General features: G+C 55.4%; 3 protein-coding genes across 3 annotated transcripts; 2 read left to right on the top strand and 1 right to left on the bottom strand.

The window, feature by feature from the left end:
• Window positions 1-300: 300 nt before the first annotated feature.
• On the top strand, window positions 301-561 carry G647_06052 (uncharacterized protein; the record flags this gene model as incomplete). The annotated part of the gene is made up of 2 exons (XM_008730377.1): window positions 301-343; window positions 461-561. 2 exons carry the CDS (start codon window positions 301-303, stop codon window positions 559-561), a joined length of 144 nt encoding a protein of 47 aa, XP_008728599.1.
• A 10,742-nt stretch (window positions 562-11,303) lies between these two features.
• Window positions 11,304-11,564, bottom strand: G647_06051 (uncharacterized protein; the record flags this gene model as incomplete). The annotated part of the gene is made up of 1 exon (XM_008730376.1): window positions 11,304-11,564. The coding sequence occupies one exon, from the start codon at window positions 11,562-11,564 to the stop codon at window positions 11,304-11,306; it is 261 nt and encodes an 86-aa protein (XP_008728598.1).
• Window positions 11,565-13,339: 1,775 nt separating this feature from the next.
• On the top strand, window positions 13,340-13,972 carry G647_06050 (uncharacterized protein; the record flags this gene model as incomplete). The annotated part of the gene is made up of 1 exon (XM_008730375.1): window positions 13,340-13,972. The coding sequence occupies one exon, from the start codon at window positions 13,340-13,342 to the stop codon at window positions 13,970-13,972; it is 633 nt and encodes a 210-aa protein (XP_008728597.1).
• Window positions 13,973-13,989: the final 17 nt, after the last annotated feature.

Genomic DNA, 13,989 nt, shown 5'->3' with positions numbered 1-13,989 from the left:
ATCTAGAATTAGGGCTGTTACAGGGACCGACGCAGGCTCGAATCCTGCCGGTTCATTTGCCGGATGGCGTTGGCGTCTTTCACGTCGCAGTCACGGGCCATGGACCAGCTTAAGCAGCGTCAGGTGCTGTATGGGCTGAATACGTAAGCGGTGGTTTATTTTCGATCCTCTCAGATTCCACGGCCACGGCCACGGCCATGGCCACTTGACCGCCCTGGGTCATTGGCCGGGCCTGCGGGCGTGGCGCAATGCTGGAGTTACGTGCTAAGTCCCATGGCGTAGGGGCTGGCGCTGCAATCAATGGACCTCGAGCGACGACATTGTTCGCGGCGGTCAGTCCCAGGTACGTACGGCAGCCTCGACGACTCCGTCGGTGTGAAGTGGCCACTCGTACTTTTTGCGGCTTGCGGGATTTGAAGGGTTAATTACATACGAGTCGAAGGACACACGCTGATTCGAGTGCATTCAGTCCTGTCTGGAGAGCAGTGGCACGGGCGTCTGCTTCGGTGGCACCCTCGACATCGAATCTCTCGGCGGCGCTGGGTTCGCCTCCCAGCGTGACGCCTGCCCAGATCGACACTGGCACTTGTCTCGCTTCTCAGGACTCGAGGTCTCGATCGACCCGTCACAGTCCGACGGAAAGCTCTACACGCTGATCCTCCAGGACGAGATCCTACCTCGCGATCCCGATACCGGCCGTGAGCGGTCCACAATCTCTTGGGAATTCAACTTCACCGTGTCGAGGTGTCGACCTGGATCCCACGGTCGCTCGTCGCCCCTCTGGCACATCTACGTTCTTCGTGCCCTGGGACCACTTTAAACCCACCTTCCGTGGCAAGCGGTGCGACGATCCCAAAAGCCTGGACTTGAGCGACATCAAGGGGGTCAGCATCATGATCAGAAGGTGGGCTGGCTGGCTCGATTGAGTGGCCTGTCGCGGCTGACAAGGAGCAGCTTCTTCGGTTCCCAACGAGGAGGTTTCCGCTTGCGCATCATTTCCATTGTTGCTACCTCCTCCCCAGAGCTCCCAGAACTGGCTCCCACGGTGGCGAGCAATCCGCACGAACACGGTGGGGTTGCCGCGGGCGCTCGTGCGTCTCCTGCCGAGACAAGAGGGAGGTGAGCCTGTCGTTTTGGGAGAAGGGTTGGGGGGGCAAAACATGAAGAGAAGCAGTGACTCGTCGTCACCTTGTCCCAAAGTCGAACGTTTCTGCAGTCAAGGCCCGTAACTCCTCCACCGGCCTTTTCCTATGGTGTGCAAGCAAACACGAGCTCAATAAGCCGCACGATCATGTCTGCTGGGACCCTACCATCTGGACACTTTGGCAGCGGTGACGGGTTGGTCATGCTCCCTTTGTCATGGGAATTGCGAAAGGGCCCTTCCCAATCACCAATAGGGCTGGCGAAGCGACCACCATCGTCAGTGCCGGGTGGCCGCTCCGTGGCTGAGTAAGGTCATCCTCTGTGTGTCCACTCCTCGACGCTCCCGAGCAAAAGGACAGAGGACATGTCCGCAAAGGGACGAGCTGAGATTTGTCGCAATGCGCTGGTTTGCCGATATGACTGCTTCGAGTCCTCTGCACGCGTGGAATGTCGTTGCGGTGAGCAGGCCTGGCTACGCTGTGTGTATGCATGTAACTTCAGCCTCTTGCAACGCCATGAACGCCCAACGCCCTCGCTGCTCGCTACCGGGAACGGCAACTCTTAGCGGGAGCCAATAGGCTGACATGCTGCACTTGGCACAGCCCTACGTCTACATCTACGTCTACGGCTATTTGCGACGGGCCTGACGTCGTTCGTTCCGGTATTGCAGCGTCTTCTGGCATCGAACGTTGCGACGTTCTCAGAGCGCTTTAGGTCTTGCTGGACATGAAAGCCGTCGCTCTACGGAGTTATCGTCCTGGCACTCCGGCCCAGACACTCTACCAGCGAAGAAGAGACTACACCATGCTGTTTCGTTTTGCCTATCTCCGCCTGGTTCGGCAGTCATGGAGATTACATACTTGCCAACGCCAGTACTGTCTCTGTGCCGTATACAAATGCCCGTAAATGCCTCATAAGGCTGGCTGTACGATTGTTTGCGTGCATACGTGCGCGTATCACTGGGGCGAATGGATCACCTGAGAAGGGTCTCTGCAGGTTCGCCCAGTATTGGAACTGGTCGCGTCTTCCATGAACGTGCTTCCGGATTCTGCATCTACGCTCAACTGACGGGGACTGTTCCGGCCTGAATGAGCAGGTGGTACTCCGTATTTCCAACCCAGTCGCGGCAGAGCGACCTCTTTCCACATCTGACCGGGGCCCATGACTAAACATCTGCATCAGTGTCGCACGAGGCTCTAATCAAGCAATCGAGACGCTCTGCCCTACATAATTAGGAACGCAATGGCCGTAAGCGGTCAATGCGTATCGCGCGGCGCAAGGCTAGGCTAGACTCCGGGGGCACCTTTACATGCTGGTTGCTCTCCTACTGTAGGCACACGGTACAGAGTACACAAGTACGTCCTCGACGATTGGCCGGCACACAGGCCGGCTAATGTGTCCCTCCTCCCCAGCCCGCGGCCGATTCTGGCAATCATTACAAGGCTAGGGCTGTTTCTGTGCTAGACCCCCACCATACGGTACCATTCTGACAGGGCGGGACCACTGATTACCCATCGTTCACGGTATCAATTTGTTCCGGTTTCGGGGGCTATTTCTGGAATCACGGGTACTTGCATACAGTAGGAGTAGGGAGTGCTCAGTACTTCAATAGTACACTGCCTCGGCACGTGTACTGTAACCAGAGTAATCGTGCAAAGCAGAGGTATGCCGTCGGCTTCTGAGGACCGAGCTACGGGCAGCGCAGGGCACGTTGCAGGCTGCAGGCTGCAAGCTACAAGCTGTCAGACAGATACTTCCAGATCTCCTGCCCATAGGGCGCGCAACTCGTATGCAGGGCGAGAGCTCAAGGACAAGGGCGAGGCATTAATTACAGTATTGTTCGGATTACGAGTTCCATTATTGGGATGATCAATCCCAATTTCTAATATGGCCGAGAGAACAGGTTCCATACCTACTCCGTACTGTAGGCACAATGCCATGGCGGCAAGACTCATAGACGAAACAGCGATCGCGATGCACTCCGTACAGTATGTACGTGTCTGTCGGTCGGTCGGTCGGTCGGTCTCGGTTTCGGGAACATTATCCTCTACATGAGGGTACGAGTACCCGTACTGTTCCCAGCACAGAGGCGTCAACGTCATCGGAGGGAGGCCGTGACGGCTGGTGGTGCTTCATAACTGGAGCCACACGACAGAATGACTCGACGACACTAGGCCCTTCAAGGCATGTGTCCCTATCTCCTGGACCATTGGTAAAATCTCCGGCCCCAACGGGGGTGTTGTGTAGTAAACGGGCCTTGAACTAATTAGTATGCGCCCGTTTGGAACAGCTTGGTTGCGTGTCCACGCACGTCGTTCAAGCGCAATTTGTCACAAAGTGCACGAGGCTACTTTAGTCCGCATGCCGCCTGGCTGGAGGAGGTTTAACGCCGCCGGCCACACAGCAGACACACTCGCTCTGCTGCAGGGTACGAGGGGGGCCAGCTTGCGCGAAACAACGTCCAGGGCCAAGCGGCGGATGCGGCGCAGGGAGCCACCGCGCTACCCAGTCCTGTGCTTTCGTGGGCTATTGCGGGGCCTTCCTTTTTTGATTGACAACGGACAGGTCCCGGGAAAGTCACGTGTAGCCAGTCACTGTGGTAGGGCATTTGCCGGGGTGCCAGGGTGGGGGGCGTCTTGTAATCTCGTCGTCCCAGATGCTTGGGATTGGGATTGGACCCTGGCCCTGGCCCTGGCCCTGGCCCTTTGGCTTTGGCTTTGGCTTTGGCTTTGGCTTGGGGCCACGGAGAACGGCCTAGGGCCACCACCACCCCCAGGAGCAAGCCTTCCAGTAACCATTGACCAACGATTAGCCCACTTCCTGTTTTGCTGAAGTTGGAGACGACCTCGTACTGTCACTAGTACCCGGAACCCAGTACTCGTTTGAATTGCAGCGCGATCCGCATACGAATACTCCATACCTCGCTCTCGTGTGGATCTCCTTTGGTCCAGGCCTCGCCGTAGGGCGAATCTCCCCTTTGGGAATGCGCCCTAGGTGCGAGGAGCCTAGGGGAAATGGCAGACTGCGAGCGGCTAACGGACGATCGTTGATGACTTCGGCACACCTCTATCCAGCGCGACTACTCGTAAGTACAGACCTCGTAGTCCCGTGTATACTCGGACGAGTGATCTGTGTCCACGTCGACCGATCGACCATGGAGCCAGATCCGTCATCTGTGATCCTCAACGACTATCGTCCAGGGGGTCTGAAGGAGCGAGCAAATCAGCAGCACAGTAGGAGCACCGCTGTACCGGGACACAATGATTCCTGTGCTGTTGCAATCAAAAACGGCGGCCGAAGGGCCCATGCCTCGGTCCCCACTGGTTGACTGCACCACTGGTGTCCACGGGCGTTTAATGGCGTCCCTCGAATGCACCGGGTGTCGCCATCCCTTGCAGGACTAGCCAACGACTACTGGGTTAGGCGGGGTGGTGTGGAGCGTCGAACACTCAATCCTTCTTCTCGGGAAAACCACCAATGGAATGCGTCTTTGGCCGGCACCGCGCTGCGAAGCACATCTCTCTTGGCGATACGCTCAAGCATCTGACGTGTGCACTGAGAATGGACGTCTGGACGACTCTCGGGCAAAACATATAGGCGCGGGGGCCAGCGCTACCTTAGCAGCCAGAGGAGATTTGACTCAGCAAGCGTTGGCTTGCCATGACTGTAGTATTACTTTGCGCAACCGTCGACAGGCGTGCTCTTACCACTTTTCTTTCAACTGTCTCGAAACAATTTTTCCCGTGCAATTTTACCCTGAATGCCTAGACATACGCTACTGGTGCTACGTTGCCCGATGTCTCCCTTGGACAAATCTCGACAAATCACGACAAATCTCGATCTCGCCCTCGGCCTCGCCCTCGCTCTCGCTCCCGCTCTCGCTCTCGCACGCCGGCCCGCGTTGATCCTCGCCGGAGGCACGCGGAAGTCTACCCAAGAGTCCGTCGCAAGAACCATCGCAATGCATTCCCAAAGGGAGAAAAACGCCAGTCCGAGGCGTTCCACTGGGTTGCCTCGGCCACCCAATCAACCAACGACGGGCAGGTTTTCGGCCTTGTCCTTGCGAACGTACGTCATAATCATGAAAGTATTTGGAAACACAAATCACCCTGCTGGCCCTTCCAAGTGGTCCAATATCGGCCGAATTGTGAGTTGCGAATTTGCATTTGTTCCGAGTATGTGTTCTCTGCAACCACTCGCGGGTGATTGCTCAGCAAACTCGCGGCGGCCCGTAACTCGTCTTGCAGATCCAAGGCGGCCGATTGTTGGGCCTGGGCAACCTTTCATGCCACGAAAGGGAGTTTTGTAACCCCGAGACCGAAGGGGAGATCCTTTCTTGGCACGCTTCACGCGATTGGCCTCTCCGACAATAAAAGCAGCGACACGCCACGCTGGAAACGACACGGCGGCATCCGGGAAAGACCGGCATCTTTCAGGCAGCATGGCGCCCCGAGACGTGACGTGACGTGAGGTGCCCTCCACAGGCGCCAGATGCCAGATGCCAGGTCTGCGCGGAGAGGCCGGGGTGGCATCTCAGAACAGACAATCCCTGAAATGATGGAGTGCCCCTGCGTGCCTACTTCCTGCTTCCTGCTTCCTGCTTCCTGCTTCGCGTTTCATGTTTCACGTTTCCCGGATGAACAACTGCTGCATCCGTGCCTGGTGTGATGTCGGTGCATCTTGCGAGCCATGGCCAGCCGCAGCTGCGGCCGCGCATTTGGGCTCTGAAATAATGCATTACAGTACTCGTACCTAGCCACCTGGCGTTTCGAACATTGGCCCTCATGGTCTGCTCTTGTCCCCCCAAATCGTGCAGTCCATCTGGCTTCCGACACAGACGAGGACCACACTTGCCGGCACTGGTCTAAAGTTCGAAAGTTCCAAAGGGTCATGAGCTCAACGGGAGAAGCCATCTATTGGCTCCGAGCCGACCGGATGCGTGGTTCAGCTCGTACCGAGGGCCCCGAGTGCAGCTGCCTAATGTTAGTCTCGAGCATTTCGGCTGCTGTTGTTCACTGAGCTGGGGTTACGTGGGAGGAGCCAATTGCTCTTGCGAGTCCGTTGATTTATTCCAACATGCAGCGACTTGATCGGTCGACGGCGTACGGAGTAGACTGGTATCGCCAAGGACAGGCAACCACTGTGTCGGAGCAACCCAACCAAGCCAGATTGATCGATTTGGACTCCGAGTTTACTGGTGGTACTCGATCGATCTCAAATCACACCTGTCAGTAATCATTGTGCGGTGCTGTGTGTTCCGTTCAGCGTTGGTTCGACTCTACGAGCCACGGTGGACGAGCAGCTGAAAAGCCGAACGCACGACACCTGAGCGGCAACAGGGCTCGTGCCAAGTGTTTCCTGAAGGGGCATGTTCAAGCCTTGGTACACACATCGTCTAAAGTTAGCTACACTAGGTGGCATAGCAGATCATTCGGTACGAATTACTCGCCGTGGCCTGTAGTAGTTACCTGAGGCACGAGCAGAGCATATCCCGGGTAGTTTAGACCTTAATGACTTACCTGTTACCTCCCGCAGAGGACAATCGGCTGCGTCTTTCCAGCTCTGGCCCGGCTGTGACGTCGCGGGGCCTGGTCAAAGCCTATATCGAACTTACAGTAAAAGCGCACGAAATTTGCTCAGTGTACGGAGTACTCCGAACACCGTAACCGTATAGGGTAGATACTACATTACTGCGACTGTACGGAGTACAGAGTATGGAGTATTCTGTGCGGATTCACCGTGCATACCTAATTATGTTCCTAGGTAAATCGCTAGCTAACTCCCGCTTGAATTTGTCAAACGGAACTCTAGAGCCAATGCTGTTCAGAGAACGAGTATCGCGTACGCGGTACTCCGTACTCCGTACACTTTTTGTTGAATGCCTACCTACATACAGAACGTGCACAGTACACAGCTCGCAGGCTGGCACACGCGAGGTGGAGAAATCCCGAGAGAAATTTTCCTCGGTTACATTGTGCTCTGTCCAGCTCGAGCTCGACTGCGGCTGCACACAACGGAGGACAGCGAAGTGGACGGGATTTGCCCGAAGCGAAAGTAAAGGTATAGTGAAAGTGAAGTGAAAGCGAAGGGAAGTGAGGTGAAACTGAAAGCGAGGTGAGGTGAATTGAAGTGGGAGAGTAACACCTTTCATTTTTCTTTCCGGGCTGGCACAGAACGTCAAAAAGCTACTCGACTCATACTCGAGCGATTGATTGATTGATTGATTGATCGATGATCGCTTGATCGCAGCCGCAGTACCGATTGCAAGTATATACTGAGCACATACGAGTTCGTCTCGGTGCGTAAACCAGCCAACTCACGACGTCCTGCCCTCCCACACTTCCATACTCACAGCTGGAGTTGTTTTCCGACGTTTAGTGATCCTTCCGCCGCTCTCCGCCCGTCATGAGGCGTGGCTTCTGCATACGAGGCACACGGCTCGGCAGCCACCAAACCTACTGTACGAGTACAGTCCGGAGTACTGTATCTTGGGTGTGTCCTCGTACTCGTACATTATATGCATTGTGACTGTGCGGAGGTCAAGTGCTCCGGCGTTAGTTACAGTAGGTTGGGCTTGGCCGCGCTGGCGGCTCGGGAAGGGAAGAAGAATCAGGCATCGGCATTCGAGTAGGAATACTTACAGAAGGTAGGCATGGGAGAACTAGATCCCGGCACAGTATACAGGACTTTCCTTTCTCGCACATCGCTCCCGACGATGGCACTGGCTTCTCTTCCCATACATACGCTACTCACTAGGGTGACGCTACGAGTCATGCAGCCAATGTACCGATTTGTAATCATTCGATCGACGACGCCGTCACATCACGTAGCGGTCCACGGGATACGAAGAACACGGTAACAACATCCCGGTACGAGTACGGAGTACGTCTGCGTAAGAACGACCAACTCGTTTCCAAATCCAAGTCCTGACTGACTTTCGGTAACGGCTCCGGCACCGCTTACTGTAACTTGAAAAGACATCCTGCGTAGCATCGTGCACAGAGTGCCGCACGGTTAATGTACCCAGGATCTCAACTCGTAAGAGGCGTTGGGGTTGACGGCGTGGCTGCGGCTGTGGCTGCAGCTGCGGCGTTGGTGCTGCGCCGGCGATCTGACACGACCTACGCACTTCCGCTTTAGTCATGCTCAATCATATGGCCTCGTGTCATGGTGGTGCGATGCCAGGGAGTGTCGATCGGTCAAACAGGGTGGCGTGCCATACAGATGCCGTTCCAAATACCACGAGCGGACGTGATCCTCTCGGACACAAGCCTCACGGGAATTCCGAGAACAGATTCACTCACTTATGATGAACTTACAGTACTATACCTCGCTCAGTCGCAGCTTGGCTTGGCCCTGCACATGGATACCAGTCATGCTGGCGGGCAGGCAGGGTAGCTGGCTAGGCGTCGTGCACATGCCGCGCACTTCCCTATCCAGCTGCATTACGCCTCTGGGTTGATTGAGTAATCCATCACCTGACCCTTTACCCCCTGTATCGAGGACATACTACATCACAGACATGAGACATACGATGGTTGAACGGTGTTCCCTGTTCGGTTTGCTCTGTTGCCTCGCATGCATGTATTATGCATGTCGAGCACGCTATCCGACCCCTGAGACATGCACAGGAAGGGATGTACGTGTAGCACCTTTCACGATGCCAGGGTGCGAATATCTCCTGGGATACTGGGATACTGGGATACTGGGATACCAGGATACTAGGATACCAGGACCAGGGCCATGGCCAGAACCCTGAGAAGGATCAGGATCAAGACCTTGACTAGGCAGGACTGCGACCAGAACCTTGGGAAGGATCAAGATCAAGACCATCAAAGGATTAGGATCAGAAACAGGCCCAGGATGCGCGCCAAGCACAGCACAACACAACATAGCACAGCCTCACGGGTGCCGTACCTGCAGAACTATCCGACAACAATAACACCGCCCAGGCCGGGCAAGTGGCGCAGACTGTGTAGGCCAAGCAGACCACGCAGGCCACGCAGACCACGGGCAGGCAGACAGCAGACCATGTATACTATGTACATCCATGCTGTACTCGCGTACTCGCGGCTCCGACGTCCCCGAGTCCCGAAGTCCCGATACATCATCCATCCAGGCAGTTATACACGCCGCGTTGAGTCTCGCCATCGCCATCGCCATTGTACTCAGGTTCTCTTCCCCCCCCCACAAACGCAACTGTGACGCCCATTCCCGGTAGGTAACTCCAGCCAGGCAGGCACGCACAAGGGCATGCAGGCAAACGAGCACGACGGAGAGCCTTGTTTCCGTGTCTTCCTTTCCTTCCCCGTCCCGAGGGGTTTCTCCGTCGATGTTCGTCCGTCGTCGCCAGGCCGTGCCTAACTTTTCCGCGCAGGCGTAACTTGACTCGATGTGGTGAGTGAGCAGCAAGTCATTGCCCGAGGATAGTACTACACTACGCAAGGTCCAGCCCCCCGAGTCTCGGACGAGAAGGGCAGAGCAAAGAAGACGCATTCGGGAAAAGTGGTCTCAGCTACATAATCACATACCATATGGTGATGCACGGTATGTACGCAGTATGTATGTACAGTCACACGGCTGCGGATATCACCCCCCTTCACGCGTTCGTACGTTCGTGCGTGCATGCCTGCTGCACGCGCAGGCCTACATGCTTATACAGTATGCAGATCAAAGTCGAGTTCCTCTGCTGAACAGAGTGAGTCGTCCCAGGTTGTGCGCGCGCGCGAACGGCGAACACTGTTTGTGCGACTATTTGAGCTGGTCGGTTTCATTCACCGAACGCTGCTTAGTGAACTGTACGAAGGGGATTTTCCGACGATCGTATAGCATTGGCATGCATGCACACACGTTCGAATGTACTCCGTACTGTACGCGGCTTCCACGTGGCCGCTCGGGGTTCGAAGTTCGCGAGGACTTGCGCTTGCTTGCTTGCTTGCTTGCTTGCTTGCCTGCCCGCCTTCTACCATAAGGACCGCCGTATTCGCAGACTATCTATCTGGTTGATCGTGCTGGTGCTTCTAGAACGAGACGTGGTATGCGAGAGACCTATCACGCTCCGAGTGGTTTGGACTGCCCTTGATAGCAATGAAGTGAGCGGACTGTACTTGATCAGCCCGAACGAGATATGAGCCTGATACTACTAGGACTCGACCGAATTATCCTCCTGACCAGCCCCGAGTTCTGTGGTAGGGCATCACTGTATGTCATCAATCTCTTGTTGAGTCTATCTCTCGAGAGCTCGGCTCTCAGCCATGAACTAACCCGCAGCCCTGCTGGTCCTGCCATGTGAGGGCGAGGACAGAACAAGGAAGGAACAGGGGCAGGGACGGGACTGCCCCGCCACACGTTCACTCCCCCTCTGCGCCCTGAGCTGCGCCCTGAGCTGCCCGCAACCTGTGGACTCATTTTCCAGTGGTGTTGATCAGCAAGGGAGTCTAGGCAATGAACAGCCAGAACGGAGGTGGAGACGATGTCATCGACGTGTTTCGCTGGGGTGCGATATGGACAATGCATCATTTTGACGTGCATGCCAGAGTGATGGCAACGGATCGACAAAGGCAGGCACCATAGCGACTGGACCAGGCAACCACTGTGCTGGGTGTAAGGAACCCGTATCCGGAATGACATCCAGTAGGAGTGTATATGGGGGATGGGTTAGACGTGTCTGCCTGCCTGCCTCTTTGCAGCACTGGTGCCCTCACACCGGTTGCAATTTGAGACATGCCTGGGACGATAAGCGGCTTCGTCCACAGTGTTAGCGGCCACACAGTGGGTTTCCGAACAATTTCGGTGGTGGCTCTTCGAGTGTGGGCTTTGGAGCAGCGCAAAATAGTAGTGGCCATCCATCCCTAGCTGTGTAAGCATTCTCCGGATGTCCAGCGGACACCAGCCGTTTGCTTGCAGGCGATCTGTCAGAATGTCTGTCGTGTAATTGACGTATTTGTCGAAGCGATTCCACCCATGCTATAAATCTTCACGGCCGCTTCGCTCAGAGTGTAGATGAGTGCAACAATGGCGGTCAACGTCTCTCCTGAGACTGGAGGTGGGCTTTTGGGCCTGTTGTGATGAGATGACCCATACTCGGATGTCGGACAAGGGATCGCTCCGAACGCATCGACATATCGTTTGACTTCGTCGAGAACGGACTGTGTTCTAGCTCACGCACTCTTCCGCTGGGTTGGGGCGCTCCGGCCGGCCCATTGACTTTGCCAGGTGGCGATATTTGCATTGAGGCGGTTGGTTGTCAAGTAAGTTTCAACCCCGTGCGCTTCTAGAAAGTCATTCTCTTTGATTGCAACTCCCCCAATATTGAAAACAGAAACCAAGGTGCCGAAGTATAGCCAAGTCTGGAAGAATGCTTCGACGTCGTTCTTGTCGAGACGCTGAAAGCCTTTGATAGGAGTTCCTCCTTCTTCCATCCCGTTCGGTCCGGATATGTGTGGAAAGGGCCTCGATCATATGGCTTGTTGGCCACGTACCGGAATCGAATATGGGCAGCCTTTGGTGGAATATGGAAGTGCTCCATGATCTCGACTCGTTGGTTGAATGACTGAGGAACAGTAGAGGCATCGAGAGAAGGCTCAGGACGTTGCGGAACTGGGTCATGTCAACTTTGGGTGCTGCTCTTCCGAATGTGGGTGATGCTAGCTGAAGACTGGGCCATGCCGCCTGGGGTCTGCCATGGTTCTCTACCCACAAACAACCAACGCTGGATATTGGGCAGCAAGAATGCTTGGTTGCAATGTGGCTGGAGGCAACCCATGGCCATGTCTCATGAACGGTGACAACTCATCCCTTCGCTACATTGGAAGGGCGAGGGCGAATAGACTTCCTCCACATTCAGCTTCGTGCATGAACCCTCTGCATGCTCGATTGGCGGATACAAACGCTGACGGGCATGTGGTTTCCGCGTAGTCTGGCAACCGTGTCGCCAAGTTATTGCTCTCCAATGCATGTAAGTGGCCGCTCTGATTGACATCTGGATAGGTCCCCAACCTGAACTATGCTGAAGCCGGCCACAAGCCAAGCTCGAAAGAAAGACTTGCAAATGCCGCTCTCATGGTCGAGAGATTTGGGCGCCGTTTCGTTTTCTTGTATGAGTGGCTCGGTGACTCTACTAGAGCCTTATACCGTCGAGGCCAAGCTATTGGGATCGTTGACTGATACTGCACGCTTTGATATGCCTTCTTTCGATTTGATAACAATTGAGAGACCTGGCCATCTCGCTTTCATGGCGGGATGATGTGATGTGACCATCCGGTTTGCATATAGTCCACGGCAGGTCATAGGTGGTGTTTCCTTTTGGAGAGGTGGTATGACGCGTTCTGTGATGGCATTGTAGCTGGTATTAACGATAAAGGCCGAAGTATCATCGTTATTGTTGGCGATCAAGGTACACTTCGGTGGCGATCTGGACCCGGGATGCTTCAAGTATGTCGGGCGACTTTAGTAGCAGTCGAGTTGTCAAACAGCATGAGATAGTGGAAAGAGCAGGTTAGTCAAGGAGGACGGGCGATAGGAAGGGTAAATGCTCAGGATGGCTCGCCGTTCACGCTGATTTGGGATGAAGGTGCCGCCGTCTTGGCGTGGATGGTGTGAAGTCATGCCGGCACTCGCAAGGACTGGACTCGCAAAAGGCATGATAGATCTCTCTGAGCGTGTTCTGGAGTGGGAAGCTCGGGATTTTAGAGTCCCGAAAGAGGGGATTTGTTCTTCTTTCACAGAAGGGCAAGCGTCAGAATCGAACCGTTTAACACAATACTGGAATCGTGAACCTTGTCGGGGCTGGACGCGGTGAAGCAGTTCAGGCTAAATGGTAAGTGCAAGTACTGTGTAGGTACTGTGTAAGTGCTAGGCGAGTACTAGGCAAGTGCTAGATAACTGCTAGGTAAGTGCTAGGTGAGTACAAGGTGAATACCAGGTAAGTGCTAGGTGAATGCAATAGAAAGTGGTTACAGAAGCGCCGCGCCGAGGAGAGTCGATCAGTTACCTGCATATCGCCAAGACATCCGAACAGTAGCATCATGGCGGAGAAAGCCCAGGCACACGACTGTGTTTAGTGAAGCTACTGTAAGATTAAACACTGCAATGTCGACTTGACAGCGCCAGCGAGGAAAGACGCTGAGGCACCTGTACTCAGCAGACTCAGTCCATCAGTATCAGACATCACCTTCCTCCACGCTCAACCCGGACAATGCCTCCGCCGTGCGCGCCACTGTCCACTGTAACACCTTTGAGCGAGCCTGTCCAGCCGTCTTTCTCCCGCACGTACTCGAACGCCACGCCACTCTACATTACAGCCCTTACGAACCACCCTTCCCCGCCGTACAACGCACGCCTCGAATGCTGGTCCCTCGCCAACACATTCACCACCTACCCGACCGTCGGCAGAGCGTTGTCCCTAGGCAACGTCGACAACGCGACATATGTGGTCCTCCCGCCGCGCAGCGCCGAGGGCTGGCACAGGCCGCCTCACCTGATGTTCTTCGTCCTCTTATCGGGCTTGGCTCAAGTGTTTGCGCCTCGGACGAACAGGCCGATGCCGAGTGTGGACATGCAATTCCACGCCCAGGGCCCGGCACCGATGGTGGGCGCCCCGACTACCTACGAGCGTCAGTGGGATGTGATCACCATAGCCCCGGGGTCGCCGCAGCAGGTTCTTATTGCGGGGGACACGGATATGCGGTCGCCGGGGCATTTGACGTATTATCCCGGGGATGGGGAGACGGTGGCGTTACAGATTCCGATCTCTGGGGGGGTGGTGCCGGAGCATACCGTCGTGCATGAGGGAGGCTGTACGGGTGATGAGGGTGAGGGTCGTGTCTGACGGACCATGCAACACAG

Source organism: Cladophialophora carrionii, assembly GCF_000365165.1.
Source record: "Cladophialophora carrionii CBS 160.54 unplaced genomic scaffold supercont1.5, whole genome shotgun sequence".
In the NCBI taxonomy this organism is placed as follows: Eukaryota; Fungi; Ascomycota; class Eurotiomycetes; order Chaetothyriales; family Herpotrichiellaceae; genus Cladophialophora; species Cladophialophora carrionii.
This window is presented reverse-complemented; position numbering and strand designations above follow the sequence as displayed.